We start from the raw sequence: 18,945 nt of genomic DNA on the forward strand, positions 1-18,945 counted from the left end.
TTCAGCAATTATTTTTGGCTGAATTTAAAAAAAAAAAAAGAGGGGGAGGATGGAGAAACTTTTTAAAAGTTGAGTAGAAGTGACATTTCTTTCCAAAATGTCAATTCAAGTTAATCTGAATGAAATTTTCCGTTGTTGCTGAGGGGGGAAAAAAAATGAAAACTCAGCTTCAGATTGAAACTTTTTTTTCAGTTCAGCTACCACCCTGAAAAATCCATTATTCACTCAACTCTGTTATAAGCAACTGCCAACACACACAAATGGATATCGGCAGGCAACCTTGACTATAGGTGATGCTACCAGCTCCACTTATAACAAACTCCAGAGGTTATTTAAAATTAGGGCTGTCGATTAATCGCAGATAACTCACATGATTAACTCAAAAAAATTAATTGCAATTAAAAAAAATAATTGCACTTAAACAATACTAGAATACCATTTATTTAAATGTTTTTGGATGTTTTTCTACACTTTCAAATATTGATTTGTTTCAACAGAGCATACAAAGTGTACAGTGCTCACTTTATATTATTTATTACAAATATTTGCACTGTAAAAATGATAAAAAATATTATTTTTCAATTCACCTCATACAAGTGCTGTGGTGCAGTCTCTTTATTGTGAAAGTGTAACTTCCAAATGTAGATTTTTTTTTTTAACATCACTGAACTCAAAAACAAAACAATGTAAAACTTTAGAGCCTGCAAGTCCACTTAGTCCCACTTGTTCAACCACTCACTAAGACAAACAAGTTTGTTTACATTTACAGGTGATACTGCTGCCTGCTTCTTATTTACAATGTCACCTGAAAGTGAGAATAGGCATTTGCATGGCACTTTTGTAGCTGGCGTTGCAAGATATTTACGTGCCAGATCTGCTAAACATTTGTATGCCCCATCATGCTTCGGCCACCATTCCAGAGGACATGCGTCCATGCTGATGATGCTTGTTTAAAAAAAAAAAAAAAAAAGGCTTTAATTAAATTTGTGACTGAACTCCTTGAGGGAGAATTGTATATCTTCTATTCTGTTTTACCCACATTCTGCCATATATTTCATGTTATGGCAGTCTCGGATGATGACCCAGCACATGTTCATTTTAAGAACACTTTCATAGCAGATTTGACAAAATGCAAAGAAGGTACCGATGTGAGATTTCTAAAAATAGTTAAAGCACTCCCCTCAAGGTTTAAGAATCTGAAGTGCTGTGCAAAATCTGAGAGGGAAGAGGTGTGGAATGTGCTTTCAGAAGTCTTAAAAGAGTAACACTCCGATGCGGAAATTACAGAACCCAAACCACCAAAAAATAAAATCAACTTTCTGCTGGTGGCATCTGACTCAGATGATGAAAACGAACATGTCGGTCCGCTCTGCTTTGGATCGTTATCGAGCAGAACCTGTCAGCATGGACGCACGTCCCCTGGAATGGTGGTTGAAGCATGAAGGGACACATGAATCTTTAGTGCATCTGGCATGTAAATATCTTTCAAGGCTGGCTACCACAGTGCCATGCGAATGCCTGTTCTCGCTTTCAGGTGACATTGTAAACAGGAAGCGGGCAGCATTATCTCTTGCAAATTGTAACCAAACTTGTTTGTTTGAGTGATTGGCTGAAGTAGGACTGAGTGGACATGTAGGCTCTAAAGTTTTACATTATTTTATTTTTGAATAATTCTACATTTGTAAGTTCAACTTTCACGATAAAGAGATTGCACTACAGTACTTGTATTAGGTGAATTGAAAAATACTATTTTTTTTTACAGTGCATATATTTGTAATCAAAAATCAATATAAAGTGAACAGTGTACACTTTGTATTTTGTGTTGTAATTGAAATCAATATATTTGAAAATGTAGAAAACATCCAAAAATATTTAAATAAATAGTATTCTATTATTGTTTAACAGTGTGATTAGTCATGATAAGTTTTTTTAATTGCTGGACAGCCTTATTTAAAATCTAATAATCCTGTATGTATGGTAGGTTTATTATGTTTTGTCAGCAACGGTATGGGTTAATTGACTAAGGACCCATTAAGGAGATAAGAACCTCTGTGTTCTAACATCACCTCCTGTCAGTGTGGCTTTGACAAAGGAAGATTTCTTATTCCTATATATACACATTACAAGAATGTCTGTGTCTTTGTTTTGTTTTCCCCATTTATAAAATGAGGCAGGTGGTCCGAGGAAGGATTAATATTAAAGTTGGCTAAGTATTGTTCTAGATAAATTGCACCACTCTTTGTATAATTCACATACTGCAGTCTAAACACTTCCTCTTCTAATCAGTAAACGGATACACTCACAACTTTAACTTAAATGCTGTTGGATTTAAATTTGCAGTATTTTACGTGTAAGCTACTGCTAGAATGATAGTAGCTTTCCTCATGCACATGTGCACTGGAATTAGCCATTAAGTACACAGGAAAAAATGGACTTTCATAAAATCATTCAAAAGTAATAGGTGCAGAATTGTTCAGATTTTTCTCTTTAAATTTTAAAAAAATGCCTTGCCCATAATCTCTGGTTAGATGTACGATGGGCCATATGGGGCCTTGGCCTTAAGTGTTCCTTTCTCCTTTATACTGTTGTTTGGTGCACACTTGAACAGAAAAAGGCTCTACTTATGTATTAGACCACAAAAATGCAAGTTGATGTGTGTTAGAAAAAGCAATAGGTGTGTAATGTACATTAAATGTTAATATAATAAGGCACCAGTTCACAACAGAAAAATCTTGTTAGAAGAAGCCCCCCTGCTCTATCTTGGTAAAAACAACATACTGATTGCAAGTGTTGTGATGTCCTCCATTTCCTTTACTAGTTTTGATTTTTAACAAGGTAAAGGGGAAAAAAAATGTTTCCTGGTAATGCTCTGCTTCTTCTAAGAAAAGTGTGCACATAGGGAATTGGGTCCTAAAGTCTGGGCTCTGCTACCATTCCTTAGAATAACTCTACTGATTTCACTGAAGTTGCTTTAGATTTATGATAGGCTGAGAGTAAAATCTGTCCTAAACACCTTGTTCTGGATGTTTGACAAATACATCATGTGTGCAACAAGATGTTCATATTATCAAGTTTAATGTCCATCTGAAACACATAAGCGTCAAACCCATCTTGCCTAACAAGAGAGAGGTATTACCTTGGGGCTTAAATAACAGTTAACTATAATTGGCATGTTGAAGCCATTGTCCTACTGTTTGTGACAATTATAGGATGAGATCTCATTAGGGGAGTTCATAAGTCAGTTTCTGTGCTTTGTGAAGGTGAGATTTCACTTTTACTGAAGTGTTAGTGTTGTATAGGTGCGGTTTTTTTAAACAGCCGGCCCCCGTGGTTCCTCTTTCAGTTTCCTTCTGTCTTCACAAGTTTTTTTTTTTTAAACCACAGAAGTGCAGTGCCTTCAAGCAGCTCTGGTTGTTTAGGGTCATCCCATTACTCTCTTCATAACGTAGCCTCTTGTCTCCCCGTTAGCTGTGGAAAAGAGCATAGGACAACTGTAAGTGCCTCGCCATACGAGCAGTACGTAGTAAGGGCCAGGGGCAGGAGTGAGTAAAGAGAGAGAGGGAGGGGTGTGTGTGTGTATACACACATACCATACACACACACACTGGGTACACAGCGGGACTGGAGTTGGGATCACCTGGGCGCGAGGCACGCCGGGAATTCCGGGACCTGCAGTGCCTGTACTGCGCAGGATCGGTAGTTGCCCGATTCAGAAGCTGTAGTTTCAGCTCCCTTGCTGTCGTCACTTCCGGTTGTGGGGTCCTTGCGGGGGCTGGCCTGAGAGCGCCTGATGGGTGGCTCCAACAGGCAGCGCGGAGAACAGCCCCGGTGGAGGACGCGGGGGCCTGAACGCTGGCGGCTTTGAATGGCGGCGGCAGCGGGACTCACGCTGCGGGGACTATGAGGGCAGGCGGTGGCGGTGGCGGGGAGCAGCAGGCGCTGCTCCGGCAGGTGAGGGCCGCGCCCTGTGGCAGTGTGGGGGTCCTAGGCCCCGCTGTCGGGCAACCGCCGCAGGCCTTGCCCCCGGTGGGGGAAGGGAGGGGTGAAGGGGCCGTGAGTCCCCTAGGCCGAGCGACGGTCGGCCCGGGCTGTTCTGCGGGGTAGGGGCTGTGGGAGCCGGGTGGACCCTGGCCTGGCCTGGCCTGGTCCCGCGCGTCAGGGCCCCTGCTCGGGCTGGTGCCCTGCCCTGGGTGTGTGGAGCCCGCCCTGCGCACCGCGGGGACCCCTGGCGTGTCTAGCCGAAAGCATCGCAGTGCCCGCAGCCTGTCTGGGCCGGTCGGGGATGCCAGAGCCCTGCTGGGTAATGCGGGCCCCGCAGCCGACAGGGGGTGCGCAGTGACTGACAGCCCTGGGGGGGATCTGGACCATGACTTAACCACTGAGAGCTAGTGTGCCAAAGGGCATTACATGCCTATAGCCTATGGCGTTAAATCCCTATATCCTATGGCGTTTCAGTGGCTAATAGGCGCCAAACTCTGGTTCTTGGAAATTCCAGCCTGAGAATTAACTTCAGGACATAATCGGGACAATCAAAAGAGATCCTGCTTCATGAACAATGAATCTTGGGGTTCTTATTCTTTTTTGCCACTTGCCACAAATGCGGACTCTCACATGTGCGGCAAGTCACAAGCAGGGTTACCAGTTCTTGCCATTTTACTACAAACCTTGCTGGAGTCGACTGATTATGTGAGACTCTCGTGGTATGTTATGCTACGAGTTGCACAGCTGCAGCACTGCAGTTATGCTACTGTAATGTGGGCATTTGTGATAGAAATCGAAGGGATTTTTCTGTTCCTTTACTGTGTCCACCCCCACGAGAGGTGGTAGCTAAGTAGATGGAAGAATTAATCTGTTGACCTATCTGCATCTACAGAGGGGGTTAGTTTGATGTAATTATATTGCACGGGCGCAAATGTTTTCACAGCCCTTAGTGACATAGCTAGGTTGACCGAAGTTTTAGGTATAGATCAATCCTTGGTTTTCCTTTTTAAAAAAAACAAACCTGTATGTTTCTAACTCTCATGGTTGCAGGGAAAAGCTTGAAAACAGGATGCAATTGCCACTTAAAAGTTAAGAAACCAGAAGTCAACTAAAAAAACCCCCAAATTTATTATCTCTCAAATCTCATGAATTTTAAGTTAATCTCATGGTTTATTGGGACCAGATACATGCTTTTTGAATGCTTGGTGTGGACAATATTGCACAAGTATCTGACCTTTCTGATTAATTGGGTTATGTGGTAGTTTGGCTGGTATTTGGTTTACAGAGACAGTATTTAAGGTTTGTGTTGTACTGCTACCTATGTTTTCCTTTGTCTTTTTAGGTTTTGGGTTGGAGAGTGGCTGCTAGTATTGCCTGGTCAGTACTACTGCTACCTCTGTGTACGGCAGTCTTCATAAGTATTAGCAGCATTGACTTGTTTCATCCTATACAATGGATTTCAAGTAAGTGTTCTTCCCTACATGTTTCAGAGTAGCAGCCGTGTTAGTCTGTATCCGCAAAAAGAACAGGAGTACTTGTGGCACCTTAGAGACTAACAAATTTATTAGAGCATAAGCTTTTGTGGACTACATCCCACGGATATGCATCCGAAGAAGTGGGCTGTAGTCCACAAAAGCTTATGCTCTAATAAATTTGTCAGTCTCTAAGGTGCCACAAGTACTCCTGTTCTTTTTCCCTACATGTGAAATGTTTACCTTTCTGTGCAATTGTTAAAGCATTCTATTTCCGCTTGCTACTTACGCTCTGATTAAATAAACAATAACGATATTGGCAACTGCATTGTGCTGAAAACTGAGTTTTGCGGGGCTTGTGTAGCCTGGGAATCATTTTATTTCAACACTGAATCAAGTCCTTAATTTTTAAATGTACCACTCTTACGGAACTCTGTTTTCTAACTATTTTGCCCTGTGGAATCTTTTGTAAGTGAAAGTTCATCTCATAAATCACCCTCCACTGTCTGTTTTTCAAAGTGTTTAATTCTTTGAGTCATGTGGAGGTGCTCCATAGACCACTGTAGAACCAGAGTTTTGAGAATCAGAGCTCTAGGGATACTGGTTTACCTGCATTTGAGACCTTTCTAAATTTGTGGAAACTGGTATATAAATATGCTTTCCAATATATAACTTGGTGTTTAAATGATAACGGCTGATACTTATCTTTATCAAAGGTTCAGGGTTTTTTTAAAGTGTCTGAGGAAGGAGATAAATATATGCTACATATTAAATAGATTGCAAAAGGAAAACATACGTTTACAGGAGTGGTGTTGACTGTCTCCAAAGATAGACACCAACTGGAAAGCCTGGTAGTTGTGACACTCAGCCTTTCAGGGAGGTGTCATCTTATCTTACTCTTCTGAAAAAGGAATAAACAAACAAAGTAAAATAAAAAAAAATATATGGAGATATACCTATCTCATAGAACTGAAAGGGACCCTGAAAGTAATTTCCAAATAACTAATATCATAAGCCTCTCTACATGACCAAGTTTTGCCAACACAAGTTTTGGCATACACCCTTCACAGTTAGCATATTGCATGTGTTCGTGCGTACTTGACTCCTTGGGTCAGTGCTACATGTACCCACTAGGAGTGCTTGTGTTCATGCACAGTGCAGTGCCGTATGGGTAGGTATCCCAGTATACAACCAGCCACTGTTCAGTGCTCTGTCTTTTGGGTAGTTTTGGCAATGCATGGTGAGGCAGAATGAAGTCTCACAAGGGTGACTGGGAGAAATGGGGTCAGATTCCTATAATACAGTGTTATCTGTCCCCTAATATCTCTAGCCGATAATTTTAGCATCGGTTTTCAATTTCCTACGAACCTGCATGGGACTTATCGCTGTCCGCTATCTCTGACAGAAGCATGGAGCCTTCACAGCTCTGCTCTATTGTCATGACCATTGCAAGCACAGGCTACATGATCCTCCAGTATTTGCAGCGTGGCAAGAAGAGCTGCGGGGAGCATGATGATTTCCATGTGATCAGTTTGCCTTGAGACATAGCAAGAACCAATTCAAGGGGGTTGTTGGCGTTCACTGAGCAGCTGCGGATGGTGAAGTGCCACTTCTGGGTCCGAGAAATAAGCACTGACTGGTGGGATTGTATTGTAATGCAGGTTTGGGAGATGAGCAGTGGCTGTAGAACTTTTGGATGCAAAAGGCCACATGCCTGGATCTGTGTGCTGAGCTCTCCCTCGTCATCCAATGCATGGACACCAAACTGAGAACTGCACTGATAGTGGAGAAGCAAGTAATGATCACACTGTCAATTTGCAATGCTTTGGATTGCTACCAGTCAGTGGGAAGTAATTTTGGAGTAGAAAAATCCACAGTGGGGGGGCATTGTCATGCAAGTGCACAGGGCCATTAATCATCTGTGGAGGACATAGTGGGTGGCTTTGTAGCTATGGACTTCCTGAATTGTTGGAGCAATAGACAGTACACACATCCCTATTTTGGCCCCAGAGCACCTCAGCTTTTAGTACATCAATGGAAAGGGATCACCAAGGACGCTTCTCTGACATCATTGTTGGCTGGTCAGAGAAGGTGCACAATGCTTGTATCTTTAAGAATGCAGGATGGTTCACAGAGCTATAAACAGGGACCTTCTTTCCTGTCCAGCAGATTACCATTGGCGATGTTGAAATGGCAGTAGACCTAGGATCCAGCCTATCCCTTCCTTCCTGACTCATGAAGCCATACACTGGCCATCTTGACAGCGCCAAGGAAAGATTCAGCTACAAGCTCAGCACATGCAGAATGAGAGTTGAATGTGCTTTTCGTAGATTGAAAGGGTGCTGGCGTTGTTTCCTCACCAGATTGGATTTCAGTATGAAAAGTATCCCAGTGGTTATAGCTGCCTGTTGTGTCCTGCATGATATTTGTGAAGCAAAGGGCGGGGGGAGGGAGGGGGAAGAGATTTCTGCAGGGGTGGAAGGTTGAGGTGGACTGACTGTCTGTTTGAACAGCCAGACGCAAGGGCTATTAGATGAGCTCAGTGAGGAGTTATGTAGCATAAGGCGGCTTTGAAAGACCACTTCAGCAGCCAGCCATTGTAATGTGGTATGCTGTGCTCAACCTGTTGCTGCAGTTTTGGGATCTGTTAGGATTTGTGCTTGCTGCACATATGTGCATATCTCACTGACAGTGCAGTTGTTAATGTTGTGGTGCTTGCTGTACATTTTATGATGACAGGTGATTTATGATGATGATTGGCACTGAGCCTATGGGTTGTGAGTATACAACAGCACTACTTTCACTGCCAGCAGGCATTACCCACCATATGTTGTGAACTAATAAAGATGAATAATTTTCAAAACAAGAGAGTTGTATTCAGTTACAAAAACAGCTACAAACAAAAAATCTGAAGAATTTAAAAGTAAATACATTTTAACTTAAAATAATTTAGAATTTCAATAAATAAATAAGAGCAGGGAACACTGTCAATTGTAGCTATACATAAATCAACCATGGCTCTCCCAGGTCAGTGTATATGAAGCTGTGGTTGTCCATGTTTCCCCCAGTGTGGAGTGGAGGGGTAGGCATGCAGCCCTTGAGGCCATGTGGAATGGGGTGTGTGTGGGGAGGTGCTGTGCTGCAATTCTCCACTGACTGCAATGGCAGTTGAGCCTGGGATCGTTAAACTTGGAAGTCCAAAAGAGTCAGCAGCATTTGCACTGGCTAATGAAGAAGCTGCATTATGTCCCGGTGCAGCTCCCTCTCCTTTTCCTGCGCCTTCCTCTTGTCTGCCCTTTCCTTCTCCATACTGTCTGCAATGTTCACCCTCTAGGCCCTCTGTTCAAGGTCTGGTGCAGCACTGGCTTGCAGGATCTTGCAGAACATGTCCTCCCACTGGGTTAGTCATTCCAGTGGTGTGGAGACTGTACCTCTCAAGGCCTCAGCAGCTGCATCACCAAGTAAAATACATAGAGGTACCATTGTCCGTAAGGTAGGAATGGAAAACGAAACGTAGGATTCAGAATTCCCCCCCCTTCTTCTGATTCCCTAGGTGTTTAAGTAACCGTGCTTATTGGCACTCTTTCTTTGGAGTGCTTGTTCACGGCACCAGCCATGGTGAGTATGACCTGCCAGGGGTGAGGGAAATAAGGAGGGAATTGCTCAGTTGCCTGAAACTGAGTACAGGGCACTGGCACCATTTTCCACAGGTGGTGGTGGTTGTTTTAGCTGATATCTCAGTCCTAAGGGTAACAAAGGCAGAGAAACACAGTTGCTGTTGGCGTCCTGAAGCGTCCCAGGCCCGTATGCTGCTAGCCTGTTTATGGCAATGATTCTTGCTGAAGTCCTCACCAAATGGCATGGGAAAGCGTTCTACCACAGAAGAAGAAATAAGACTGCGAACCCTAGAAACCTTCAGGAGAGGACTGCAGAATACCTCCATGCAAGTTTCATTGAGAGCTCTCAGCAGATTCAGGGGAATGGGAAGCAGTTATCAACTCTACATCTCTGTTGTACCACTACCTTTTGTAGTATAGGTAAATTAATGCAATGGTTTTCAACCTTTTTTTCACTTGTGGACCCTTAAAAAAATTTAAAATGAAAGTGTGGACCCCTGTGGAAATCTTAGACATAGTCTAACCCCAAGGGTCCACAGACCACAGTTTGAAAATCACTGAATTAATGAAAAGTCAGTAGCTATGTCCTGCTAAGTTGGGGAGGCCATCATGTAATTGGAAACTTTATTACATGCTTATCTGAGGTTCCTTCCCCTGCTTTAGGCATGCCTGTGCTCAACTGCAGGGACTGGTTGGACTGCCGTGGAGTCAAAAACAGGTCCTGACTCATGACACAGCTGGACCTGCCTGGTCACCTGTCTCTTGTATTCCTCATCCACCACCTCCTCTCTGTTCGTGGTAGGGGCCTGGGACTCTGGCGCCTTAGAGGTATCCATGGTGATGTTCAGGTTGGTGGGGGAATCTCTGCCAATGATGGCATGCAGCTCTTTGTAAAAGCAGCAGGTCCGTAGCTCCACACCGGCTCAATTGTTGGCCTCCCTGGCATTCTGGTGTGCCTGCTCCAGTTTCTTGGCTTTTACAAGGCACTGTTGCTGGTCTTTGTCTTACCCCTTTGCCTGCCTCCCCCAAGCAATCTGCTTGTAGATGTTGACGTTTCTACAGCTGGTTCAGAGCTGTGCCTACACATCCTCTTCGCCCCTCAGGCCCAGGAGATCAAATGTCTGCTGTCTACTCCAGGTCAGAGCATGTCTGGAATGCGTAGCCGGCATGATTAGCTGGGCATTCGTGCACAACAACGGCGAGCAGATAGAGGTGTGCTCACCAAGCTGAACAACCAGGGGAAAGGCATTTTTTAAAGGGAGGGCTGGGGGAGCTTTCAGTCTAGGTGACTCGTGGGCAGTGGAATTCACAATTGTGGCTGGAGTGATCGGTCAGGCATTGTGGGACTGCTGCTGGAGGATTGTTAGGGTCAACAGGTAATGCAGTGTGTACGCTGATGGTGTCTCGAACCCAGTACATTGACCACGCCTCAGCACCACTCGGGGCTGGTATTATGTCTGCACTTACATTGGTGGGAGATGGATTTAAGTGTAGACACGTGTGCAACTAGATCGATGCGAGGCGGCTTACATCGACCTAACTTTGTGGTATAAACCAGGCCTTCATTTTCATGGTCAGGTTTGTCTAGGTATGGGTGCTATTGTTGAATTACTTCAACTATATTAGAAATAAATGCACGTGTCCAAATTAAATGGTAACATTCTGTATTTTCATAAATGACAAATCCAATTACTAAGATGCACAACATGCTCCATTGAAGTATGATTGTTTATCCAGAACCACTGTGCAGCTGCACGTTACAAAATACTACCTTCTCAATGAAATAAGAACCTATTGATTGTGATTATGCATTGTGTATCTAGATCAGAGGTGGGCAAACTATGGCCCACGGGCCACATGCAGGCCACATCCGGCCCACGGGACCGTCCTGCCTGGCCCCCGAGCTCCTGGCCCGGGAAGCTAGCCTCTGGCCCCTCCCATGCTGTCCCCCTTCCCCTGCAGCCTCAGCTCGCTCGCAATGCTCTGTGTAGTGGGGCTGTGAGCTCCTGGGGCAGTGCAGCTGCAGAGTCCGGCCTGACCAGATGCTCTGTGCTGCGCGGTGGCGGTGTGGCCCGGCTCCAGCAGCACCGCCAGCCACCAGGCAGCGCAGTAAGGGGGCAGGGAGCAGGGGGAGTTGGATAGAGGGCAGGGGAGTTTGGGGTGGTGGGCAGGTCTGTGGATAAGGGTCGGGGGGGGGGAACAGGGTGTTGAATGGGGGCAGGAGTCCTGGGGGGGTGGCGGCAGTCAGGAAGGAGGGGGGGTTGGATGGCGCAGGAGGGGTTTTGGGGGCAGTCAGGGGATAGGGAGAAGAGGTGGTTGGATGGGGCAAGAGTCCCGGGGGGGGGGGCTGTTAGGAATGAGCGGAGGGGTTGGATGGGGCAGTCAGGGGACAGGGAGCTGGGGTGTGTGGATGGGGCAGGGGTCCCAGAGGGGCTGTCAGGAATTATGGGGGGGCACGACCCCCTCCTCCTCTAACTGGCCCTCATACAATTTCTGAAACCCAATGCAGCCCTCAGGCCAAAAAGTTTGCCCGCCCTGACCTAGATGCTTAATATTAAACATTTGCTAGTATCATAGCTTTATATAGTACTATTGCACCTTATGAACAATGTATTCTCTTTCATTTTAGATTCATTCAACGATTGGTATACTTCCTATGTCATCTTTTGTATCCTTCTTATGTCAGTGGTGATACTGATAATAAGCATCTTCAATGTTGAATTTTATGCAGGTGGGTTATGAAAGTTGCTGTCAACAAGATATTTGACCTTTAGCTAAATGAAAGGACTGTCTTGAAGGATGTGTTTTTATACTGTATGTATTCGCTTTATACAGTGTTGTATGTATTGATTGAAAGTAGAATGCCTTAAAGTTTATTTTAATTAGGTATCTAATGGTGGCTGCAGTGTTAAAGGGACTTCATAATAGTCAAATTGACTTGCCCTGGTCAGAAACACTGAATTTAAAAAAAAACAACAACAAAAAACCAAACCCTGGTCCTCTTTAAAATAACCATTTTAATTTCTGATTCTTCCATAAAAATTGGATTCTGTATGTAGCCTCAACAATCCACCTGCATTTTGAGTCAGATCACCAGAGGTGAATGCACTAGCAGAGTAGTGTCCCCTGAACAGGCTCCTTGTCCAATCCAAAATTTTGTACAAGCTTGTTCCAGTGCTATATATTTCCATGTATTCACCAGCCATTTCACTCTGCCCCACTAATGTGACTGCACTTTGGAGTAGGAAGGGGATCTGTTATCCTTGTGCTACTTCATACTCCTGAAACTCTCCTCTGTGCCGCTGAGTTACTTTATCTATTTATATCAGCTTATGGTTGATTATAACTAAAGTGTTCTGTGGTGTCAAAGGTATCCTATGCAAATAAAACTCACATAGCTTGTGTTTCATTTAGCAGTAGATGATAATCCATGTTTGTTTGTTTTTTTTTATTTGCAGTTGTGCCTTCTATTCCCTGCTCTCGATTAGCACTGTTAGGAAAGATTATTCACCCACGGCAAGTTATCCATTCAGTTGTTCATGCTATAATGGGAATGCTGGTGGCATGGTGTGCTGCAGTTATGACTAAGGGGAAGTTCCAGTTCCTTGCTCTACCCTGCACAGTTTCAGAAAGGTGACTTTTTTGTTAATAATGGAACCAAGTATTGCCCAAGTAGTACAGTTTTGTACTAAAATGAGTTCACTGATGGACTCTTCCTAGAGGAAATAACCCTTTAACTTCTAGCAAAAGATGAGCAATTGTGTGTGTCCTTAAACTTGCTTTAGTTTGAGTACTGGAAGGAGAAGAGTACTTCAGTGAAGAATGACAAATGATTAGTTTACAAACATTGCTGTGGATTTTTTTTAAAGTTTCACCAGAAGCCCTGACCATCTAAGTTACTAAGATTATTTAACGGAAACGAACTATAGAATCATAGAAATGTAGGAATAGAAGGGATCTCTATCTTCTTGCCAGCCCCCTATGCTGAGGCTGGACCAAGAATACCTAGACGTTTCCTGATGTGGCTTGTCTAACTGGTTCTTAAAAACCGCCAGTGAGGGGGAGTCCACAACCTTCATTGGTATTCTCGTCCAGTGCTTAACTACCCTTACACTTAAAAAGATTTTTGTAATATCTAATCCAGTGCTACTCAGACCTCTGTGGTCCAGGTGCCAAATTAACAATCAGCATTACACAAGAGACAAAGTAGTGTGAATTCATTGTTTCATTTGCAATGGTACTGTATATTCATATTTAAACAGCATGGGAAATATTTAGTGTGTGTGTGTATGTATATAAAAAAAATTCACAGCAAAATGACTAATTTTTTTATCAGTGACAATTGGTTAATAACATAGTAAAAGCATCCTGATTGGTTAATAAATTTGGTTAATTATTAAATCAGTGTTTTTAATATGATGTGTTGCAAAGAGCCGCAGGAGACACATAAGGAGCTGCTTGTGGCTCAGTCTGAGTATCAGTGATCTAACCTAAATCTCCCTTGCTGCAGATTCAGTGCTGAAAAGGTCAAATGACCCTTCAGCTGTAAAATGACCTAAGACCCTGTCTCCCGTTCTAAATGGCATCTTCAATAGATCTTGGTCCCCCCACCCCATGATGTATAAGTAGGAAGAACAGGTAATAGGACTAACAGCTCAGATAAAACTTGCTCTGGTATACATCCCTCACTGATATTTGGGAATATTTTTCATTTACGCCAATCAGATGAATAAAATCAAAGCTCTGCTTAACTAAAGTTAGAAGCTAAACTGAAGTCTAGAATAGTAATTTACAGTATTATGTTATAAATAAACCATTTCTTTACTTTAGCTTAGATGGTGCTGTTCAACACATGTGCCTAAATGAGTATCACCTCTTCCTCCTGCTGTCTGGAGCTTTCATGGGCTACAATTATAGTCTCTTGTACCTTGTTAACAATATGAACTATTTGCCATTTCCAATCATACAGGTAAGAGGCTAAAAATCTTTGTAAAGATAAATATCTAATCAGTTCAAATGACAAAGGGTAAACTTTTTTTTTCTTTTCCTTTTTTGGTCTGCTTCTAGTACCAAAATGTATGTGGGTGCCAGTGGCCAAGCACTTGCATTATTTTATTAAACCAATCGATTATAAAATTAACAAACAAGGCTTTCGGCTTAAATCCTAGCAAAGGTCCCTCTCCTGATCCCATAAAATCCTAATGTTAAAATAAACCAAAAATCTCTTAATGTTACTACCAAGTAAAATTTACACAGCCCTGAAGCATGGTAAATTCTGGCTCAGGTGGACCACTGTTTGTAGTGAATTCCAGATGTGAGAACGCCCTGCCATTGAGTTTAACTCCAGGAACTTGCAGCAGGAGTGGTCTAGCATGTTCTAAGCCTCATGATGTGGGGGGGAAAACAAGCTTTCAGTGAACAAGTTACTAAACTAATTCAAGCATAAATCATAGCAGCTTGAATCATTCTCTGAAGCAAAAAGCCAGCATCAATCGCTACCATTACATGTGTATAGTGCTTGTGGGCTGCTGTATTCTGCACTAGCTGAAGCTACTGGGTGATTTTGAAGGGTACCTGAAGAGGTAGACTCTTGCTACTGCTATAACTCAGAATCCAGGAGCAGCAATGGATCCCAGTTGATTTCTAGACCAACGCCTGGTCTAAACACAGAAATGTACTGATTTAACTGAAGGTGTCTTAAACAGATTTAGTTAAACCAGTGCACAACATTGTGTTGACACTCTTAATTTAGTTTAAACCTGGCTTATATCCGTTTAGTTTGTCAGTAAACTTACACGTGCTTCCTAAAATAAAATCTGATATAGTTTTAGATGCTTGCAGTTTCATATTGGCAACTCTCCTTTTCTGAGACTGATTAACTAAGTGAGAAGGTAAATCTTGTCTAATTTCTTGCATACATTTTATTAGTGAGATGTTTTTCAGTTTTCAAAGGAAATATGTAATATGATTATGTACAAGAAGGTTTGAGTATCTACCTCTATTTCATGGTTTTGTAGGATTGTCAAACTTAAAAATCATACTGCTGTCTGAATTTTTATCTGCTTTTCAGTATGGAACACACCTGAGGTTCTAATTAAGAGAATAGAGAAGAAACGTACTTTCCTCTATTTGCAGTTTACTTTGTGCATTTGATAGCAAATTATATATAGTCAATTTCCCTGTTTCTTCTGTGTGCTCAATTCTCTCTACTAGTGGGTTTTTTCACACAGCAACGGGGAGAGACTGTAAATCACATTTTCTTACTGGTTTCAATTGCAGAAACTACAGCTGGGGGACTCGGGTGTAGGGGTAACACTTGAAACTACTTCTAATTAATCTTTTTAAAAATTGACTAGACTTCAGGTTGACTGCATTTGTTTGAGGACTTTATCATACTTGATTTCTTTTGAATGCAGAATGCTTCAACTAATCTTTCTTTTTTTAGCAATACAAGTACTTACGTTTCAGAAGATCTTTGCCTCTGCTGGTTAAACGTAGTTGTGTGGAATCACTGTACTTGGTTAGAAACGTCTGTGTTGCATATTATTTTTTTGGTAAGAGTTCTGACATTTTTTTTTCTTGTCCATATATACTAAGAGAATTATTTAACCAATCTATTAATATTTATTATTCAGCCCTACAAATAACTTGTCCAGGGTGCATAGGTTTTTTATTAGGTAAGTAAAATAAGCATTTTTCACCATTATAATAAAGTGTAGGTGAATGGCTTACTGGCAATTTTGTATTCTAAGCCTAAAGGATATTGAAGTATTCCTCTTCCACTTGCCATATTTATATTCTATAGGTAATGATGGGACTTTAGAAATGCAGAGTATTCTAGATCACCACTGAGGATTCCAAAATGTTGTACTGACATTTATCTTTATAACAGCCCTGTGATGTAGATGTGCGTTAGCCCTGTTCTGCAGGTGTGTGAAACAAAATAACAGAAGTAACTTGGATAAGACCCCTAGATAAACCATTAGTAGACCTAGAAGTAGAATCCACATCTCCTGATTCATAGTCAGGGGCTTTAATCCTAAAAGACATCCATTCTTTCTGTAGTCAGTCTCTGAAAAATAGCCCCTTTTTCCACTATACACATGTTGCAATTCTTCATTTGTCTGTGTGTAATCGACCATCATTCTGACATGAAAGTTCTTACTAGCCTTTTTGTATACACTTCATAGTTTTAGAGATCTATTTTACATGTCATTCTGTTTGTTACTACCTAGGTTACATTCCAAGAGCATGGATAAGTACCACAATGGACCTTAATACAGATAGGTAAGTAGTACAAATGACTGCCTTTTAGAATATAAGAAGGGAATATTTTCCCTCACATCATACATGTATTCCGTATATATTTTCCTTTTCCCAATCTTCGTAGTATCTCTTTACTTATGACTATTCCTTGTTTAAAATGGCAAATATTGGGAGCTTAACATCACTCTTAGTTGACTGAACAGTTTCGGATCTTACAGAACCATCAGTGCTGAGAAGTAAAAACTAAATGGGTTTTTGATAAAAAACATTTGTCCAAGTAACTACATTTCTCATAGTAAGCTTTAATCCATAAATTGTGTGTGTTGCAGAAGTCAATTATAAGCATTTTCCAATACTAAATGGGTGTGTGTGTGTATATGTATATAACTTTTTTTTTTTTCCTTTTACCCTCAGTAAACTTCATCCTCTTGACACACTTACTGGTCTTCTGGATCTATCCTTGCTCTACCATACCTGGTTATGTGGTATATTTCTTCTGATTACTTGGCACATTGCATGGTTACTCTTCAAAATCTATGCTACAGAGGTTAGTATTGGGTGACTGCTATAGGGGGATGACATCAGTGTTGTGGGAAAAATGCTTATGTTCAAAAGCAATATTCACTAATGAATAATTTAAACCAGTGGTTCTCAAACATTACATAGTGGGGACCACGCTTTAATGCAGAGACTAGCTAATGGATATCTCCCATCCCTTTTTTGATTGTTTGAATCATTTTCCTTCCCCTTTCCAATACCATAGCAAGGTTGTGACATCTATAGACAACTACAGTTTAAATGGAAAAACTAATATTTGGAGAATATCTGTTGCATTTTAGCTGTTTTTTTTTTTATTGCAGTAGCTCAACTTGAAATGAGAGAGCATCATGTGCTCAGCCAATGTTTAGTGAACTGTACCTTCTTAGAAACTTCAAACAAAACCCCCAAAGTACATAACACTGTAATGCAACCAATTTTGGTTTAACAGAATACAGGCTGAGCTATTGAAAGACGCTTCAAAGCATCTTGGGAATTAATATATTTTTTCCTCCTTTTTTACGTAATTGTTAAGCTTCAAATTAATATGGCTAAAAGATTTATTTTAATATGACTTAATGTATTTAAAGCTGAGACCATGATTCAATAAAAGAAACAGTGGTAAAGAATTGGAGTCTTATTGTCTAGTTTATATACTATTTTGTAAAACAGTAGAGGATAACCCCCTCCACCCCCATAACAGGATGTTATTTTTTTCATAGACTTTGAGCTACAGCTTAGCAGAAAAAAAGGGCTGAGGTTTTAAAACCTAAAGCAAAGTTTTCTTAAAATATGGGGCAGACATCTCAGTTGTTCTTCAGAGTGTCAGCTTTCATTCAGAGTCTCTAGCTGTTATGAAGATGGAGAAAACCTTCAAAATGTGACTAAACTATAACTGATGCAGTGATGGCTACCTGAATTTTCAGAGAGTCTGGAACAATAGCTTTGAGGTTTGAACTGCCCTATTTCAATGGGTGCTAGCTCAAATGCTAATGATTAAATGTCTACATTAATCATTTTACTAGTCATAAAATCATGTAAGACAAGACAGGAGGTGTCTTATTATGAAAATGTAAAATATGGGTGGCTTATGGCAGAGTTGAAATATGTTGCAGTTGGTTTCATGTTCCTGAATGGTAGTGTGGTTTCCAAAAGTTTGGGAAATACTGACCTACAAACAAATTCAGAATGCAAAGAAGTTTTTCTACAAACATGGGCAGGAAGTTTTAGCAATATCAGAGGAGATATATACTCCCCTTTACTTTGAGAAGACAGGGAGAATTCGGTCCTTTATTTTTCAAAATACCTCTACCCCAATATAACGCTGTCATTGGGAGCCAAAAAATCTTACTGCGTTATAGGTGAAACCGCGTTATATCGAACTTGCTTTGATCTGTCAGAATGCGCAGCCCCCCCCCCCCCCCGAGCACCGCTTTACTGCGTTATATCTGAATTCATGTTGTATCTGATCGCGTTCTATTGGGGTAGAGGTGTATAAGTAACTTTTCTGTGATCAGAAGTCGGTGCCAGGGTAATACCAGTAAGGCATGCATGACAAAAGTTGCAAGCCAGAGCAGTTTATTTTAATACACACAACTTCAGAGACTCAAATGAGAGGATTAAAGTTGATTAATGAAATACAAAGATTCAAATGGGTTTATAGAAGTCCTCCCTCTCGAGTCCTTCAGGAAAGCCATGGATATGATTACTTCAGCTTTTAGTATAATTTTAGAATAATTAAAAGGCGCATAGGAAAATTTTAGAATCCTTAAGAATTCCACATAATGCTTTATTGCTGCCCTGATGCGAGTCTAAAACTGGCATGTTTAGTTTCTCTATTGTTTTAAGTCAACCCTAATTTTCAAATCAGAACTTTCAGAAGGAAGTGTCCAGTTTACTAAAGGCATCAAAACATGCCTCTAGACCTTGAAGTTTCCTTTATAAAATGTTTTTTGGCTATTCAGCAGAAGAGCTCACAGAAAGTTTGTTTACCCATAAAAGGTGACGTGGTGGGTTGTTTTTTTTAGGTTCAGCTCACCAAAAGTTGCTGTACATACAGTGGAATGTGATGT

General features: G+C 41.5%; 1 protein-coding gene and 1 long non-coding RNA gene across 5 annotated transcripts in view; one reads left to right on the forward strand and one right to left on the reverse strand.

Annotated features, from left to right (window-relative positions):
• Nucleotides 1-2,888: 2,888 nt before the first annotated feature.
• LOC117881781 overlaps nucleotides 2,889-18,945 on the reverse strand; it is a 31,233-nt gene continuing 15,176 nt past the window's right edge. The window contains exons 2-3 of the long non-coding RNA XR_004646861.1: nucleotides 6,250-6,354; nucleotides 2,889-3,468 (exon numbers count right to left, since the gene is read on the reverse strand). This is a non-coding gene — a long non-coding RNA (uncharacterized LOC117881781). The remainder of the gene's footprint in view (nucleotides 3,469-6,249; nucleotides 6,355-18,945) is intronic.
• The window catches only part of NDC1 (NDC1 transmembrane nucleoporin), a 31,597-nt gene continuing 16,457 nt past the window's right edge, over nucleotides 3,806-18,945 (forward strand). Inside the window, exons 1-8 of one of the 4 annotated variants that reach the window (XM_034779465.1) lie at nucleotides 3,806-3,951; nucleotides 5,324-5,444; nucleotides 11,700-11,801; nucleotides 12,529-12,703; nucleotides 13,901-14,039; nucleotides 15,516-15,624; nucleotides 16,306-16,357; nucleotides 16,751-16,883. In XM_034779465.1, the coding sequence (XP_034635356.1) occupies nucleotides 3,901-3,951; nucleotides 5,324-5,444; nucleotides 11,700-11,801; nucleotides 12,529-12,703; nucleotides 13,901-14,039; nucleotides 15,516-15,624; nucleotides 16,306-16,357; nucleotides 16,751-16,883 (882 nt within the window). In that variant the 5' untranslated portion in view covers nucleotides 3,806-3,900. Of the gene's footprint in view, nucleotides 3,952-4,267; nucleotides 4,301-4,635; nucleotides 4,701-5,323; nucleotides 5,445-11,699; nucleotides 11,802-12,528; nucleotides 12,704-13,900; nucleotides 14,040-15,515; nucleotides 15,625-16,305; nucleotides 16,358-16,750; nucleotides 16,884-18,945 lie in introns of those variants that run through there. The other 3 variants (XM_034779464.1, XM_034779466.1, XM_034779467.1) reach the window with 3 other exon arrangements.

This window comes from Trachemys scripta, chromosome 8 (assembly GCF_013100865.1).
Source record: "Trachemys scripta elegans isolate TJP31775 chromosome 8, CAS_Tse_1.0, whole genome shotgun sequence".
Lineage (NCBI taxonomy): Eukaryota > Metazoa > Chordata > Testudines > Emydidae > Trachemys > Trachemys scripta.